Source organism: Zosterops lateralis (assembly GCF_965231275.1).
Source record: "Zosterops lateralis genome assembly, chromosome: 1".
In the NCBI taxonomy this organism is placed as follows: domain Eukaryota; kingdom Metazoa; phylum Chordata; class Aves; order Passeriformes; family Zosteropidae; genus Zosterops; species Zosterops lateralis.
Genome location: NC_139762.1, coordinates 53,321,132 through 53,339,282, shown reverse-complemented (window position 1 = coordinate 53,339,282; position 18,151 = coordinate 53,321,132). Strand labels below are relative to the sequence as shown.

General features: G+C 40.6%; 1 protein-coding gene across 1 annotated transcript in view; it reads left to right on the top strand.

Annotated features, from left to right (window-relative positions):
- Positions 1–18,151, top strand: part of VOPP1 (VOPP1 WW domain binding protein) — a 61,010-nt gene that overhangs the window by 31,841 nt on the left and 11,018 nt on the right. Inside the window, exon 2 of the mRNA XM_083876383.1 lies at positions 11,006–11,064. Within this exon, the coding sequence (XP_083732509.1) occupies positions 11,006–11,064 (59 nt within the window). The remainder of the gene's footprint in view (positions 1–11,005; positions 11,065–18,151) is intronic.

Genomic DNA, 18,151 nt, shown 5'->3' with positions numbered 1-18,151 from the left:
AGAGAGGGGCAGCAAGCCAAGCTATATCCTATGAAAGCAGAAGTAATGCCCTTGAAATCTCTGGAATTTCCCACTACATGTACAGGGATTAAATTTTCTCCGAAAGTTCAGTTTATGCAACATTATCAACACTGACCAAAATATGCAAGTAAGTGTGTCTATGCTCGTCTCTGAGCTCTTGGTGCTATTTCCATCTCTTAGTGTGGGCAGGCACTATTAAAATCCTCAGCACTTTCAGTCTAGTTGAATAATTTTCTAGCTGCTAGGTTTATAAATTAAGCATTTATGGCCATATTTCATGCTGTTATCCATCCATAGCAATACCTCCAGGCAAGGATCCTGAGCTTTTTTGGCGTGTAGACCATGTGTTAAAAAGAGCGAATGTTTCATTTATGCCTCATCTTACTCTTGCACTTCTCAGTTGCAGAACATCCCTGAGGTAACCTCAGATATTTCTTGGAGGAAATAACCTTAGTAAGAAGATTTTTGATGTCTGTGTCAAGGGAAAGAGCAGAGTTCACTGCAGTGTCCTGAAAGTTTTTTATGTCTTTTCAGGTAACTTCCCAACACACAAATATGATCTACCATCTGCAAGCTGGAAAAAAGAAAAATATCACATGAACCATAGACCACAAGGGTGGTAGCAAGAGGTCCAGCAGTGATAACTAGGACATTTGCATTTTAACTGTTATTAATGGAAGCTGAAAGCTTCATGGTGTCCCATAAAAATCCGTATATATGGACAGATGTTTGAACAAGGGGCATGCACTGATTAACAGTGAGAGGAGGCATGTAAAAAGCTACCCACATCCTGCATGTCCTTCAGCAAGTTAAGAAGTGAGTGGTTTGAGGGGTGAAAGGAAGTGTTAGCTGAGTTGTGTCTTCTATACATAACCAGAGAGGTTGTGTGAATTTGTCTGGTTATGTGTATCCAGTATCTCTTTCTAAACAGGCATCTTAGGAATATATATATATTTCTTCTTCTTCCAGAAAGCTATTTTAAGTGTGATAAAACTCAGGTGATAACTCAAAGCAAGGAAATGATCCATTTAGAAAAGTGCCTAAACTTGTGTTCTTTTGGTCTAAATGAAGAGATTTGTCTCATTCTTGAGGGTTTATGTTGAAACTGGACAGTCTAGGACATTGTAGATTATTGTTTAGGTACATTCAGGCTCCTAATAAAAGAAAAGCAAATACTAAGGTCTTATGTAGAAGTTACTTCATTTGGAAAAATGCTTTGCCATCAGTAGGTATTGTTACTTGCCTGAAAGGGTTGTCTATTTATTTGCTATTCTAGTCCTTTAACAGGAAATACTCCAAGGATAAATGCTTAATATTTCTTCCTGATCAAATAAGTAGTTCCAAGATACAGCTGTTATATTTGTTTCACTGGAATTTAATAATCATATGCTATTTCTATGGCAGTACATTGGACTGTCTGAATAGGAGTCCTTTTAGGTTCTTATTTTAAATTAAAAGGCATTGATGTTTCAGTCTACCTGGTGAGTGTCTGCCTAAAAGCCACAACACAGCATCTCCCTAAAAGCTTGAATTGACTTGTTAAACAAATATAAATTACATTCAGTCAACTCTTCTGCTATTTCTTCCTGTGAGGAGAGTTTTTCTTGAGACAGAGATGTGTTTGCTGTGGATTAGTAGAAACTTTAATAGAGTGTGCAAGAATAGAAAGATGTGAGTTTTAGCCTGGATAAACCCAAGCCTGTAAACTCCTCCCAGTGTTCCAGTAACTGAGTCCCAGAGCAAATGGGTTTCTGGACTGTGACATGGAGATGATTGTATGACAGCCCTGTTCGGTGAGCCAGCCTTGCAGACCAGAAGATGCCTGCCTTTGTTGTTTTGCTTTCAGAGTTTCAGCATTTACTTCAAGGTGGTTAGTCTAATGTAGCTGGAATGAATGAACTTAAGTTTGCTGTAGAAGTTTTTCTCCAGTCCCAGTATGGTCATTAAACCAGATTGGACCTGGACCATCAGTTATACATCAGCGCTTTTCCCTTGAGAGACTGAGTGGCCTTGTGAGGATGTGAAGGACACGGTAATGATGGCTGTTAATGTGGGTAGGTAATAATTGACTTCACTCTTAACCAGGTGGGAGTTGACCAAGTATGAAGCTTCCCCCAGCAAACCATTCAAGTAGATGCTTCTCCTCAAAGAAATACCTGGATTCTCACTTGCCAGGGTTTTTTAGAAACTGCTTTTCAAATATCAGAATGTTTCCAAGGTAACCTCTTTGATCTCCACTGTGTTCAAATGCTTACTAATTTAATAGACAGACAACGTGTGTAATCTGATTTAAAATTAACAGATGCTCCTAAAAACAATCTAACACTAAACGTGATGGGATTCTAGAATAACCTTTTCAAGGTGAGAACTTATCTCGGCATTTCTTACCTTCCAGGTAACAGGAACAGCACTTAGATAATATTTCATTATTATTGATTTCTTTTGTTCCCTGCACCACTGGGTGTGTGATTGGTCATGGACTCTGCATCTTTTTTTTTTTTTTTTTTTTGAGACTGAGGATTTGATATCTTCAGTGTTACAGATGTTTCCAGGACTTTTAAGCACAAAGCATTTTGATCCAGTATTTGCAGGTTTGGAATAAATACCTTAGAAAAGTGAAAAGATAAGAGTCTTAGTTCAATAAAAAAAAATGTTTTGTTTTCCAATAACTCCTCATAAGAGGGATCTGAAGACGGTGTGCATCCCTGGATTAAATGTCAAGAATGAAAAATAAGGGTATTAGGGAGGGGAGCAAGAGTTGCCATGATTATGCAGCTGTGCTCTCTCCTCTCAACTAGCGCTGTTTCTCTCTGTGGAACAAATGAGCACGTGGGGGGTATATAACATCAACAGAACAGAGCCTGGGAACTCCCAAAGCAGCTGCCCTATGTCCTAGGGACCATCCAAGAAATCTATTTTCCTGCAGCCTTTGAAGGGCTGTCATAACTTAACTAACCAGCATCTATAGTGCTGTGCTTTTGAGTGCCTCAATCTTGTCTGCACTGCAGATGACTAAGAAAATTGAGTCTGAATTCATCATATTTTGCTCAGTCTTTCTTTGGTTTGGTTTTATTAGTTTGGTAGATGACAGACAACCCCTGAGTATTGAAGTGCTAGGTAATTTAAAGGCTGTTTCCATTCTTGGGATGGTAAAGTGGAATAATGAAGTGCATATAGGAAACAGGCAAATTTGCCAGTTCAACATGGACTGGCATAGTTTTAGATAAAAACTGGGTAAGCCTAAGACTAGACTTTGCCCCTAATAGTACCCTAAATAGCCTCAGTTCCTGCCAGCAGAAAGTGCCTGCTCAGGGTCGAGGCTGGGGATGAACCAAGCTTCCAGTAATTAGTCAAAGGAAAGCTGGTTTAGTGTCTGTGTTCATTAGGCATAAAAATAAAAACATTATATCACCAAATCATTTTATATGAAACATTTCATTTAGGTTTGTTTCATTTTTGAAGAGACTGAGGGTGGAAATAGTGATGTCCTCACTCTTAGCATGGTCTTCCTTTCAATTCTTGACCCCAACTTTATGGCTTGTTCTATGATGTGACTTGTTCTGTAGTTAAAGAATGCAAATAATACTACCCTTGGTTTTATTTCTCGTGCACATATAAAAGGAAACAGAGTAATTGCAGAAGCTAAATTCAGTTCTGGAGCTGTGGAACCTGCCCAGTACCATTTGGAACTGATCAACCTCTGCAAGTGGAATAAGGAAAATGTTACATCTGTTTCCTTGCAGTTGGAACAAAAAAGTCTGCCATTACCCCCTTGAAGCTGCAGAGACTCCAGTGGAATGTTGAGTCTGTTTAGCTTTTCTTGGGTGTAAATGCCTTCAGTATGTGGCATGGCTCATGCTTTCTTGCAGGTCTAACTTGAACTTTCAGTGTAAGGTCAATTCCACCAGGAAGGTTTAAACGCCCCCACTCCCCAGCTTTTATGCTTGTGCAGTTATTGACATTCATGGGTGTAGAAAGGAAAGAAACAAGGTAAAATGAGTCCTAAACTTCTCTGAAGCTCTTGGCAGTTTTGTAAGCATCTGGTTTGACATTCTGATGTAGAACTAAACTGGCTATTTCACATAACTATGACAACTATCATAACTATGCTTTCCAAACAGCCTGAAAAAGATTAAGTGCAGTTGTTCCTTCCAGGGCAGTCTGATGGTGGTTTGAGTTGATGTGAAGTTGGATATGAGTCAACAGTATACCCTAGAAGCCAAAAGGGTCAACTTTATCCTGGATGCATCAAGCACCACATTGACAGCTGGTCCAATGTCCTGCTCTACACTGCATTGGTATGGCTCCTCCTGGAGTCCTGTGTGCAGTTTTGGGTGCCACAATATTAGAAGAACATAAAATCAATTGGAGGAGGGTGACTGAGGTGGTGAAAGATCTTGAGGACAAGACTTAATGAGAGGCAACTGGGATCACTCATTTTGTGGAGTGTGGAGAAAGGAAGGCTGAGGGGTGATCTCATTGACCCCATAACTTCCTCAAGAGGGGTAATGGATGGAGAGGTGCTGATCTCTCTTGGGTTACCAGCAGTAAGACATGTAAGAGGATGGAATGAAGCTACATTGGCCAAAGTTCAGATTGGACATCAGGAAAAGATTCTTCACTGAGAAGATCACTGGAACAGCCTGTCCAGGGAAGTAGTTGTGGCACTTCCCTGGAGTTCAAGGAACATCTGGATGATGCTCTTAGCTATATGGTTTAATGTGATGTAATCCTGTGAGGAACAGGAACCTGGACTGAATGATTTTTATGGGGCCCTTCCAAGTTGTGATATTCTGTGATTCTGTGGCAGTTGTGCTTATTAATTTCTCGTATTAGTGCTCACACATGTGAAGAGATAATTAGTAAGTGTGTCTAGTAGCAGCCCCAGGGCACCGCGGGGAGGGAGGGCGCTGTCCGCGGTGCTGAGCGCCGGCCCCACGCCCTCCTTGTCGTGGGCTCTGAAAATAAGGGTGCCTTCCTTTGCCTTTTTTTTCCTTCCTTTTTTCCTCCCTTGGATATGGATGAAGGAATTATATTCAATTGAAATTGTATTGTTCTCGGACTGAAGTGCATTTGCAATTTGCTGCATAATGGAAAAAAAAAAAAATTAGGCAAATAAATGAGTCAGGTTCCTGAAGTGAAATGGCACACAAGGGATATTTGTATTTCCTCTGTGGGAAAGGTTAATATATCTAAATATAATATAATTCTTTGTGATGGGAAGCTATCTAATGCTAAACCCACATTAATTCTAAATAAAAATATTATAATTAATATGTGTGCTCTGAACAGCACAAAAAGTAATAAGAATTAGATGCTTGTGCTGAAATTTTTTACTGTTGCAAAACATACACTGATTAATTCAAGGTGGAAAAGTTGTTTCTTTTATGAATCCTATTATCAGAAATATTCCATTCTTTCTTAGAGAACAGACAAAAAGTCTAACCAAATCCAATTGTATTAACCAAAAAGTTTTAACCAAACCCATTTAATTTCCTTGTGAAATATGTTTAAATCATTATTTATACTGTGAGTTATGTGACTTTGTCATTTTGGTGTCAGTGAAAGAGTTGCATAGACAAAATAGTATTTGTTCTGTTTACTGTGAAATGGAGGGAAAGCTTGATAAAGGATTGGCATCCTTTTATGCAAGAACTTCCGGCTGTGTTCTCATTGCTTCGTTCAATAAAAACACCTTAACATAATCCTGAGTTTTAGTAAAAGTTGCTCCTGTCTTTTGCAACAAGGATATATGTTGAAATCACTGGTAGCATGGCTTGCGAGCTCAGTGTCTTAGAATAGCTTTGCAGATGGGCTACTTCCACCCTCAGCTGTTAGCATCACCAGGGAAGAAGTAGGGATGAATTTTGATGGATTCAGGCAAGGCTAAAACAAAATGTGTTTTCTGTAGCAAACTGTTTTCACCCTTAGGCTGGACTTTCCAGATTCAGGATGTGTTGTCTCTTACTTCAATGGATAGTTTGCCCTTTTGTTGGCAATGGAAGAACAGGATGTCTCGTATTCCTGTGTCTGCATTACAGTCTTTCAAACTTTGAGCACACAGAAGTCCTTCTGATACAGCCCAGCTTTTATCTCATAATGTTTCCAACTCTTGTCTAGTCACTGAAAGAGATAGTGTTCTGAAAACTGATGCAGTTTTAAAGGTCAGATCCCATAAAACATTGTGATTCGTAGCCAATAATGTGCCTTCTGGAACTGCTTTTTTAATCTGGAGTTGCACTGTAGACTTTATCTTCATTTTGTCTGGGCTTCATCAAGTATTTGCCAGCTGCAGTGACCAATAAAACCAAGAAAGAGCTGAATTTTGCAATTGGCCTTCTATAAGAGAGGCAGCAGGTATGGTTTCTCTGATGCTATAGAGCCATATGGTGAGAAAGGTGTTGTCCTTCCCATTTTCTCAGTTTCTAGTTTGATCCAGTGGTATGGAAGACAGAGTTCTAGCTCTGTGTTGGAATAAGATTGTGTGATGCTGAGAAACAATAAGATGTTTAAGATGTCAAAGATACTTTCAGGTCTTTCTTCCTGCTCATCTGTGTATTAATCTGAGCAGAGCCTCAGAGGCTGTAGCCACAAGACTGGCATGTGGATCATCTTGAACCCTACTAATATATAGCATATACCCAGCTAAGTGGGAGGTTACAGCTGCTAAACAGGTCATCCCAGAATACCAGGAGCCATTTCCATCATATCGATATGGCAGGTCACTGTTAAATACCTGTTTTTGTTTTTCTGAATCTACCTTGGATCTTTACTACTGTAATATGTAATGGAAAAGACAGGCTCACCCTCAGTTGCTGGTAACTGATAGGTGTTCATTGGCCTTGTGACTGATAGCAGCCCCATGCCTCCTACAGAATCAGGTTTTGAGCAGATTCTCAAGCTCATTCTGGATGTCCCTTCAGCATACAGATAGCAATTGCCCTCCATCTGCCCTCCACAGTCACGGCTGTCCACAGCTAGTTGCTTTTTTCATTAGTATCCATAACAAAAATGGACTATACTCATACTGGAATATGCGTATGGGGCTTTATTTGCTTTAACTTTTTGAGTATTAAATTCCAAACCTCCACTGAAGGCACTGGCTGTGAATCCCTTGATTACAAAGAGTAATTAATTGATCAAATCTGTTTTCTTTTTTGTTGTCCTGTGGACTGAGAGATAATGATGTGCAATGTGGAGGATATTCCTGCTAGAGACAGTATTTCTGCAAATCCTGCGAAGACTATCTGTGGAGCACCATGCAACATTCAGTGAGCAGGCTGCCTGCTTTAACATCACCCCCACCACGTGTGTACACGTACATTTTGTGTTCTCTCTTTTATAGTGTGATCAAAACCAGTCTTTGGCTAATGTTTCAGTAACTCCTATTTCTCATTGTTCTTACTAGCAGCCATAACATTTGCAATATCAATCTGTGGCAGGAAGCAGGTTTCCTTTTTTAAAGGAAATCTGAAATAATTTAGAGGCCATAGAAAAGGACATCTTGCAATTCATATTGCTGCAGTCTTGCAGAGAAAACAGGCTACAAGACAAATGCTGATTTATTTAAAATCAGACAAACAAAAAACCAAGTCTTGTGGTTTTTTCTCTTTCTTGCCTTTTCTTTGCAAACTTAAGGAATGTATTCAAGCATCTGGCTAATTCACATACCATTAATTCTCTAAAGATTACATATGCACACCCAATTAGACCTGCATAATTTATTTTAAAAATGAATGTACTCTCATATTTATATTTTATAACTGTGCCAAATTCTTGAAGGGCACAGAAGGGAGAAATTTTATAAGAGAAATGTGCAGAATCCTTTCCCTAGAAAAGCTGGAAGTATCAGTTAGGCTGTACCTAATCTTAGTTTTAAAACCATAGACACACTGTTTTGGCTATTAGTGAATGGGTAAATGGCTTTTTAAATACATGAATGAATACTTGTTAGAAAGTCTGAGATACAGCCTGCCTTCGTATGGGAGCTGGCAGAGTGGGCACCCATCCTGATGTGTGAGGTCCTATTGTATTGCAGCAATATGACTAATCTTCCCTTTGCATCTGGTTGTGGGCTGCAGCGAGTTCCTGCCAGCTGTGGTTTCTTGAGGGTTTAATAGTCTCAAACAACTACAAGGACAATGCTCTCCAAAGGCTGAGAGCTTGATGGTGATGGCATATGTCTCCTCTTACTCTGGTATGGGCTCTCCACCAGTTTAGCTATTGAGGCCAGTACACTCAGAAGAATAATTTGGATCTTGACAAGCAGCAGATTATCATAGCCTTCTTCAGAGGATGTATGTGGGGTGGGAAAAGCTGATCTGTACCCTGACCCCCGTTCATCTCTCTGGTGCCTGAGTGCTAAAGGCACTCAAATCCTTAGAGGCAGTGACATTCTCGACTTATTCTCAGCAGCAAATTCCTGCAAAGTCTGCTAACCAGCAGTAGAGAGGGTGGTTAGTAGCTGCCTGCTTTGTGTCAGGCTTTACTGGAGTAAAGTTGCCATGGAGATGGGTGGGAGGTTAACTGAGCAGGGAGCTCGGCGGTTTGCCCTTGTGTGTGTAAATCTGTCTGACGTGTCATGTTGATCAGATTTGGCTCTGCTCTCACAGTTGAGGTCCACTTGCTTTTTTTTGCCCGATTCCCATGTAGGAGAGCTGAACAACTGCCATGCAGTATTCATAGCACTATGATATTTTAAAAAAGGCAGAACTGGGATTGGTGCCTGCTTTTCCAGGGCCAATTTAAAACTAAATCTGGGCAGCAAAGAATGTTTAGTGCAGGTATCTTAAGTCCTGTAAGCTGGAAGGAACTTTCCCAGGCTGGAGCCTTTCTTGTGACAGTGACAGCAATAAGCATATTGGCTGCCTGAAAAAGAGAATTATTTAGAGGCAGAAAAAGAAATCCTACATATAGGGAGATGTTGAAAGGTGGAATCTTCCCAATTCATTTTAGAACTTGTAAAGCAGATTAAAATATGGGGGGTGACTGCTGAATATAAATGCACAAACAAAGGGTATGCAGGCTCCACGTGCTCAGAAACATTTCTGGGAAAACATCAATTAAAATGCTTGAGACTGACAAAAGGCTTCAAGGCTGTTGAGGTAAATGGTGACTCATACTGGCTGAGAAGCAGAAAGGAAAAACATTTAATGGCAGTGCACACCCCAAGCTGTACTCTGAAATGAAGCTTCCCAGGGGCCTGACCTGCAGGCACTGGGATTTTAGCCAATGTCTGCTGATCTACAGCCTTCAAAGGTGAAGAGCCAAAATGTTTTTTTTCGTGGCTTGGCAGCATGCCTGCTGGGTTTTTCAATGCATGTAGGTTTGCATGGTGTTATGGAGAGAAACTTGACATATTTCTAATTTTAGAGTAAGAGGAAACAGCCAGCTGGTGAAAATATTTGGAAGGAAGGGTTAAAAAGTTGGAAGCTTTGAAGGAGGGGGAAGAAAGGGAATAGGGCAAATGCAGAGATGGATCTTTGAACATCACTTGCTTCAGCAGAAGCTTCCTGAATATACTGCCTGGACTGTGGCATCAATTTGAGAGGGGAACAAGGTTTCTGCTGTGTTTATCCTAGGAAAAGAGGACTGGTCCTTCCAGCATAAGCTAAAGTTTGTGCATCTCGAAGACTGGTGTGAGCCTGTTTTGTTACTGGAAGAAGACCTGATCACATGCATCAAAAGCATCTCCTCCTCCCCCCCCAATCTCCTGTACCACTCTTAACAATTTAATCCATAGCAGTTTGTCTTCACAGGCTGTAATTGATCTGTCTGTGATTTAGCTCATCAGACACTCATTAAAGAGTTTGCAGCCTATTTTATTCATGAAGAGTGAGAGTCAAGGATCTAAAACCACTTTGTCTTTGCCTTAACTGGATTCATTTAGTATTCTGGGATTTGGGAGGGCTAATAAACTTAAACACGCTATTATTTAAAGGTGAGCTGCCAAGTGAACATGAAGAATGATCCAAACACTGGCAGCGTGCCAAGGGTTTTCCGATGTCAGGTGTGAGCAGCAGAGGGAATTGTTGCTAAAACCCCAGATATTCCTCACTGCCCTGCACAGTCCCACAATGCCCTGCCCATGTGTGATGGGATAATACAGCTTGCAGGGGAGCTGCTGGAGCCGTGTCTGCAGCAAAGATGGCATTTTGTGCTAGTGATGTCAGCGGGATACACAAAAATATTTTGTGCATTGTGTAGAGTTTGAGCTTGACATCTGGTTTTCTTTATTAGGGCTGCTATTGTTCTGAGCTGCTGCCTGTGCCCGTAATGATGAGCACTTCTCACATCGCTGGCACACACAGGCTGAGAAAATGCCTGTCTCCATCCTTTCACAGGGATACACCAGCAACGTGCAAAAGAGAACAATACTCCTGAGCTGCAGAAAGCAGTTTTCCTTTCCCCACTACTTTAATGAACACTTGAGATATTTCCAAGCTCTGTAGGAAGAGGAGATGGGATAGATGGTTCTCCATTCTGCTCCTTCCTGAGCCTGGCTTTGCATGTCACGCACTTCCAGAAATATTAATAATTCCCTATAACTGTTGAATTTACTGTGTAGTCATATGCGTAGTATCATCAAATTGCTTGTGCCTTGGAGAGTCACATAAAGGGTTATAACCACGCATGGGCTCTTGAGTTCTCCATGGTCTTTTAAGGCAGCAGTTCTTCCAGAGAGCACATGCAGCTGGATCCTGGGTCTGCGCCAAATGTGCTGACTTTGTTCGGGAACTGTGGGAAGCTGGTGGGGCCCTGCAGACAAAGCCCTGCGTGAGGGGTCCGAATCCTGGCAGGACACACTGCCATTTACGTGAACTGACTTCCCACTTGCTGTGTGTATCTGGATTGGGAAATCTTGGGGAATATAAACGTTTCCTAACTGTGTGGAGTCACAGTATTTATAAATACTCTGAGCTTGTGTTTATAACTGTACATCATCCTATGTAAATATTAATACCATATTTTTCTTTCTTTGTAGTGTACAGAGGCCAAAAAGCATTGCTGGTATTTTGAAGGATTATATCCTACATATTATATGTAAGTAGTCATTGCTTTTCTTTTTCAAAAGAGAATTAGATTCTGTAGGCTCTTTGACTGTTACTCTTCTACTAAATATACTTTTTCTCTAACTTCTCTGAGACTTTAGCAAATTTGAAAATGAAGATGGAGTAAACTTTCATTTCCCTCTTCCCTTTAACCCGTTTCCCTTTTTCCTTATTAAAAAAACTGTACAGATTCATTTTGCCACACACCCCAGATGACCTTCTCAAATGAAAACAAAACTCAAGTACTTGAACAGCTCTTATTTCAGAGCACTGAAAGGAAACATAAGTAGAGCAGTGTGAAGACAGTTCTCCCTTTGTTTTGAACAAGGACAGGTAATCAGACAGAATAGCAAGAATGCTTTGAAAGTAACTTTGTCCCTGTGCTAATACTGATGTTTAAGTTAGAGAGTTGAGGTGATTTGTTATCCATGGCATAACTGTCCTTTTGATGAGTGGCATCTACATTCACATCAGGCTTGGGTATGAACCAAATGTCAGTGACCTGTAAGGGTATGACCGAGGAGTCATTTCAGTCATACACTGAAATTTCTCCCTAATTTCAGTTTTCTGTTTCATACTGCCCACAGCAATGAAAAAAAGTGGAGGAAATATGTAGATGGGAGGTACATTCCATGTGGATTTTTGGGCAGAAAGGAGATAAATGTAGTAAACTTTGTACCTGGGTTGTATAACTTTATCGTTGTAAACAACTGTAAACATAAGTTAAAAAAAAAAAAATAAAGTGGGATAGAAGAGCATTAGGTTATCTATTCCCTGAGCAAGCTTTCTTGCTGAAGGATTCAAAGTTACTGTAACCCTTATGCTACCCAAGAACTTCCCTCCCTTTTCTTTTCCACCTCCACTTCATCTGCCAGAAGCAGGAGAGAAATGCTAGAGACAAAAAGCAGCCAGGAAGCCAGTTGCAAAACAAAGCCTACAGAAAGAATGGAACACCATGATTTAATCATCTGTGATCCCAGATATTAACCATTCAGGGAGTGTGTGTGCCTAGGACTCACTGTCTTTTTTTCAAGTGACTGAAATGTTGAGAATTTTTCATTAAATTCTCAGTTTTCTTTTGGCCAGAACAGATGGGGGAATTTAAATAAGGTCATTTTCTTTGAATGCTGATAACAACAGGACTTTGGTTCCACCTACATTTTATTTTGCTTTTCTGCAATGTGGGAAGGAAGCTGGGATGTTACAAAATTATGAAAATCTCACTGTACCTTGGCATTCGAGAGTGTGTAATTCATCATCACCTTCGTGTTTTACTTACGTTTCTGCCCATGTGCTTTCACAGATAGTGTTTGTCTCCCTTGGCAATACAAAGGAGTGGCTGCTTGGAGATTGGGTATTGGTTCAGACCTTTGTGTACATACAGAGTCCTGCAAAAGCAAGGGTTACCAAAAAAATCCTGTTGTATATTGACACTGTCAGGTCAATCAGAAGACTGTCACTAGTCATCATGTGTTTTGTAGTAGTTACTGCAGCAGCTGTTATCCAAGTCATTGCATGAAAGTGTTGTGGTTGCCACTCTCCTGAAAAGAGCAAGTAAATGGAAAAAGGAAGGGGGAAGGGGTGGGTTGTGTGTGCTCAGCGATTTTCCTGATGGTGATGAGTGTCATGTTAATACTAATGGGGTTGTTGTGATTATGAGTTTAAGTGGGTAAGAAGAAACACCAGGGACAGACGATAAGGAGGATTTGGGGATGGTAGAGCTCAGAGGATGTGAGTGACATGTGTGACAGCGATGAGTGACAAGTGAAGGAATAGGGAAAGGAGTGGGGAGAGGCTATTTGAGTGCACAGGAGCCCAGTAGGGTTAAAGGGGGAATATATCAAAGCAATAGGAAGGTCATGCATGTCTGCAGTGCCTGGGCTGTTCTACTTTGTTACTTCTGCAATTTGTCTAGGGTCTTCAGCTGCTTCCTACCTGTGCTGTCTTTTCCCACCTGTATGGTGGAGGAGAGGCACAACTCCAATCTCAATATCTTAGGGAGAACTCCCATTGCTTCAGCACTTGTTTGACCCTTCACTGAGTTAATTCAATTTGCTAATCCCACAGAAAGTTGTTCATTTTAGCACATTCGAGTCTGTGTTGAATCAGCTTGGTATAGTTTTTGGCAAATGCTGGTGAAATGGGAGGAAGGGAGTATTCTGCATATTGTGGGGGAGGAGGCATGAATAGCATCGTCTCCATCAGCATATGGTTACATGTTAAATCATCTAAAGGCATAATATATAACTTTGTCCTGAGAGTGCCTCCTCTGTACAAATCTAGATCTGGGATGGGCTGTAGTGAAACAGTTTTATTTTATCTTACAATTTCTGTAGCAACAGTCCATACGAAGCAGATATATTTAGATTTATATTTAAAGGAGTTTGCAGTAGAATCAATTTGTTTCTATCCCTGGTTTTCTGAAAAAAAACGTTTTTCTACCCAGTTAACATACATAGTCTCTCCTTTGGTCTCGAGACTGTCTTTGGAGACTTATGAAACCCAGCAATGCAATCCCTTTTAATGATTTCCCTGTGATTTCAGTCCCATGCTGGCACTATGTCACATCTCTCATGGAGACAGTTGGTATTATAATGAAAAGGTTGGCTTGTCAGCTCAGAAATGCCAAGTGCTGTGTCAATTCACAAATGCAGTGTGGCATGCTGGGACAGAGGTATCCCTGAACTGGTCCATCTACACGCTTTACCCCTTCTGGGTAGGCACATCCTCCTAGAAGGTGCCTGCCTCTCTTTAAATTACCCAGAGTAATAGAAATCTGGTGGACTGTCATATAAAGTGGTGGTTTGCTTTTATCGGAAGTTTAAAGGGAAGATAGCTGAGTTATTCTTGTCTGTAAAGGCTCTACTTCAGCCAAAGACAGATAAGAATGTGTCTGCTAAGCCAGAGGAACAGTGTGCCAAAAGAAGTGTTCTGGAAATTCAGCTAGATTTGGGCAGGTAAAACTTGCAATTCCTCTTTTGGAGCTTAAGGGTTTTTTTAGTTTTTTTAATTCAATCTGCCTTCCAGTATATTAAATTTCAAAAGGAAGAATCTGTTAGAGATATTGTTCAAAAGTTTCTTAAAACTTGTCTGTTATGCTTTCTGTCTTAACAGATAGGGCAAAGATTGGAGGTCGCTGTTCCAGAACTAATGATACATCTTTCTGGCCAATTATTTAATGCTATTAGTATTTTTAAAAATAATTTTACCAATCAACATAATTATTCTATCCTTCATATATCATCAGTAAGCTTTAGTTTAATTCAAGCATGTTTCTGCCAAATGTAATCCATTTCTTAAGGCTAGACTGAGGAATTGATAATTTCCCAAAAATTTTTCCCTCTCCTGTATGCGTAAGGTACAGCTTGTTTCACACCAGAAATGAACATGGAATTCCAAGAATTACCAAGAATTTAAGAGACGCATGCTGGTCTTCTGTCATTAATACAGACAACTTCCAAGACTGCTCTTAACTTACTTCCCCAACCCATCCAACCGTTTCTTCACGTCCTTGTTGCCTAAGTCACCAGAGACTGTTGCTAGTTAGATACTTTCCTCCTACTTCAGCAAAATGTTTTTTTTAATATGACCTAGAAAAATAAGTAAGCAAAAATAAAGCAGAGAATGGAATTAGTCATTGGAGTCTATTTCTTATCTTTTGGAAAAGCAGGGAGCTAAGTTGTTCCTGACTTTGCTTAAAGAATTAAATCATACGTCTCCTTGTGTGGATGCACAGATAGTGATTCATAATTTAAAGCTATCTCAAGAGACTCAACTGATGCTCTGCAAGGATCCTCATCCCACTCTCACTTAAGTAAGCCAGCTCAGCCTTATCTTAGATGTGCTGATGGTTGGCAGAAGAAACAGTCAAGATACTTCTCTTCCATGGCAATAATGTGAATAGTAACATAGAGAATGCATTAGATTGCAAAACCACCTTCCTTGTAGGCAGATGCCAGCAGCACTTAAGATACTTCAGTTGTTTTTCCACTTCTAAATTGGGCATGAATAGGAGAGGAAAGGCTGTCTTATGTTTTGCTGATGAGTAGTAATTTGATTGGAATGATTGTGAACGTCCCCCTCAGTGCAGGGTGAATTATATTTCCTGATATGATTGATCAATCCTGTAGGTCTTTTCTGTTTATTTTTGCTTCAGTTGTTAGCTACCATCATACCAGGGCTTTTACTGAGGTGATAAATTCCAGATGCATGTTTCTAATCCTCTCCTTGCCAGGCTTCATGGCATATTTAAAAAATAGCTGGAATGTTTGAGTATCAGTGGTAGGCATGTGTCCACAGCAATAGGTACACCATGGCTGATGTCACTCGGCCACCAGTGAAGGACTCACCCATACAGGGAGGGGTCCCATTATCCCCTACCCTCCAAGCCCTCACCATGGTGTTCCTGTTTGTGTTTTTATGGGTTTTTTAACCCATTTAGCTGCCTGCCTGCCTAGAGTGTAAGGTCTGCACTTGGTTATGAGAATATTGAGGGAGACTGTGGAAAGCTGTGCTGAAGTTGGGGTAAATGACATCTCCCACTCTCTGGTTTGTCCACAAATGGCTTCCACTGCCAATGTAGTGCTAGAGGCTCTTCTTGCTGGGCTTGGTGTCCCTTCCAGCTACTAGTTGTAGGTGAGGTTTGGCTTTTCTAACATCACACCTACTTGTATATGTGATGATTTCTAAATGCCTCCTTGGTAAAATGTATCTTCTTCTATCTCCTAAATTCTGACTATTTGCATCTGAATTCTGCCCTTGTCTTAAGTAGGTCTTGACTTCTCAATGGTGTGCTACTAGGTGAAAGACCTCCAGAAAGAAACATGGATATTTTCTCTGGAAGAAAGTGTTAACCATTGCTGTTGGTAATTACATGAAGAACAGAACAGAGAGGACTGGCACCTTGTAGTGTCTTCTAATTCTTATCCAAAGCAGGACCTGGATTAATGAAAGCAGGTGGAAGTGCTGGTATTTTTAGGCTAATATGATACAGCCAAAGAAACCAGTTTACTGCATACAGCAGACAACTGCACATGTACACATTTGTGTTGATATAATCTGTTCAATTTTTCATTTAGAATTAGTATAAGAACACTAATGGAAACCTAAAAAATTGAATATTTGCTAATATTCTTCACATTCCTGCCCTGCATGGTAAGAATAATTATTTTTTTTTTTTTTATTGTAGAGAAGAATGAGGACTATATTAAGTTTGTGGGTTTTCGTGGGCTTTAAAATAAATTTTTTGCTCATTTCCACATGCTTCTCTTTGCCAATCAAGTTTTATTGTATTTATCACACAGCCATATTCATCTGGGTTTTGAATGTGAATCCTTATATTCTTTGTGATCAGTCCATTATAATTCTGTGCATTATCAAGAACCTGCAAAATGTCCCAGATGAAAACATTAAAAAAAGCTGTTTTCTCTTGCTGTTACTCAGATAGCTCAGAGGGCACTTCTTCCATCAACGTGTGTACAAGAGGCTGGGAAACCACCCCAAACCAGACACTGGGTGTGTTGCATGATGGTGGCTATTGTCTGTGCTCCACATCCTGTTATGTTTACTGCTGTTAATTAAGTTGGCTTTCCTGAAGGTACACTTAGCTTTCCATTGCAATTACAGCTGCATGAAGTGTCAGCAGGTGTGTGCTTAGGGCAGTAATATAGCTGCTGATTTGTCCTTCCATTTGATTGAAGCCAGCAGGGAGGAGGGAGAGGGGAGGCAGTGCAATAGTTTTGCACACTTCCAGGCATCTTGAATAGCTGGCACTGTACAGAAATGGAGACCTGTATTCACTCCAGGGCCACCACTTCTGCAGTGAGCAGCCACAGGGAGGGCCTGGTTGCAGATGTAGTTCAATTCAAGAACGTAAGTGCATGGTTTGTGTTGTGAAGGAAGACAGCGGTAATTATCAGACCATCTGTATAAAAGGCAACAGAAACCCACCACCATTGCTCAGTCCTGGGTGGCCTTAGACAGTAACAACGCCATATGTCACAACCAGCTTCACAATTCAGTGCCGTTGAGGTGTCTTACTCCTTGCTCCAAATTAGAGACTAGAGTAACCCAGCAGGTAGGTGCCTTGCCACAAACTGGAATTTCCTTCAATGGCTCAGTTATCTAAAGCAATCTGGCATCAGTTAGGCTGCCAAATTAACACCCAGCTCAACTTGCTAGGAGTGGGTCCTGGAGAGGGGTTTAATACTTAAACCTTCACAGGCCATCAAACAGGTGATGGACCTAATTTCAGATTTAAAGCTCTGAATGATTTTGGAGTTGGAAGCTGACCAGGTATAGGCAGCTAATTCTGAGAATGGTGAGGAAAGATGAAAAGATGGCATCCCCTGTCTTCTAGTGGGGTACTGCTCTGAGACCAGACCCATGGCTGAGGTGGAGCAGAGAATCCATCCCCTTGTCATTTTCAGAGGATGTAATAACCACAGTTGTGACTTACTGTGAGTGAGCCTCATTCTGTCCTGTGGAGGGTGTTTGATTTGAAACACTCATCAGTTCTTAATTATTCCATGTCCCAGGCAAGAACCCTAATGCAAGTCTGAGAATCATTTTTTTTCTGGCCTCCTGTCATTGGGACAGGAAGGTTTGCACCTGATTTGAGCTTCAGTGGACAGTGTCAAAGTGCATCTGACACCTAAATAATCTTGAATTTCTAACCCTTTCTAAGTAGGGAGATCCTAAATTAAAGTTTTGAAAGACTTGATGGCACTTCACAATTGGCCATTACTGCCCAATCCTTCTCTGCAGTTGATTGTGCAGTGGCTTGGTGCAGGAAAAAAAAGGTTTACTATGCATTAGTATCTTAAATTGAGGCAGACAGCAAATTCCTGGATACCCATCGCCCCCTGCCAGCAAACTGAGTATTATTTCCCAAAACAGGGATGAGATCTGCCCACTGACAGCAACTTGAGATTCAAAGAACTAATCATCTATTTAATAAGGGGTCTGATGATTAACTAGAAGTCCTTGTTCGCGTTGATACTAGAAATTTACAATTCCACCTCCAGAAAATTCAAACTTGTCATACACATTATCGATGGCTTACTTCTGTCAGAGCCTTA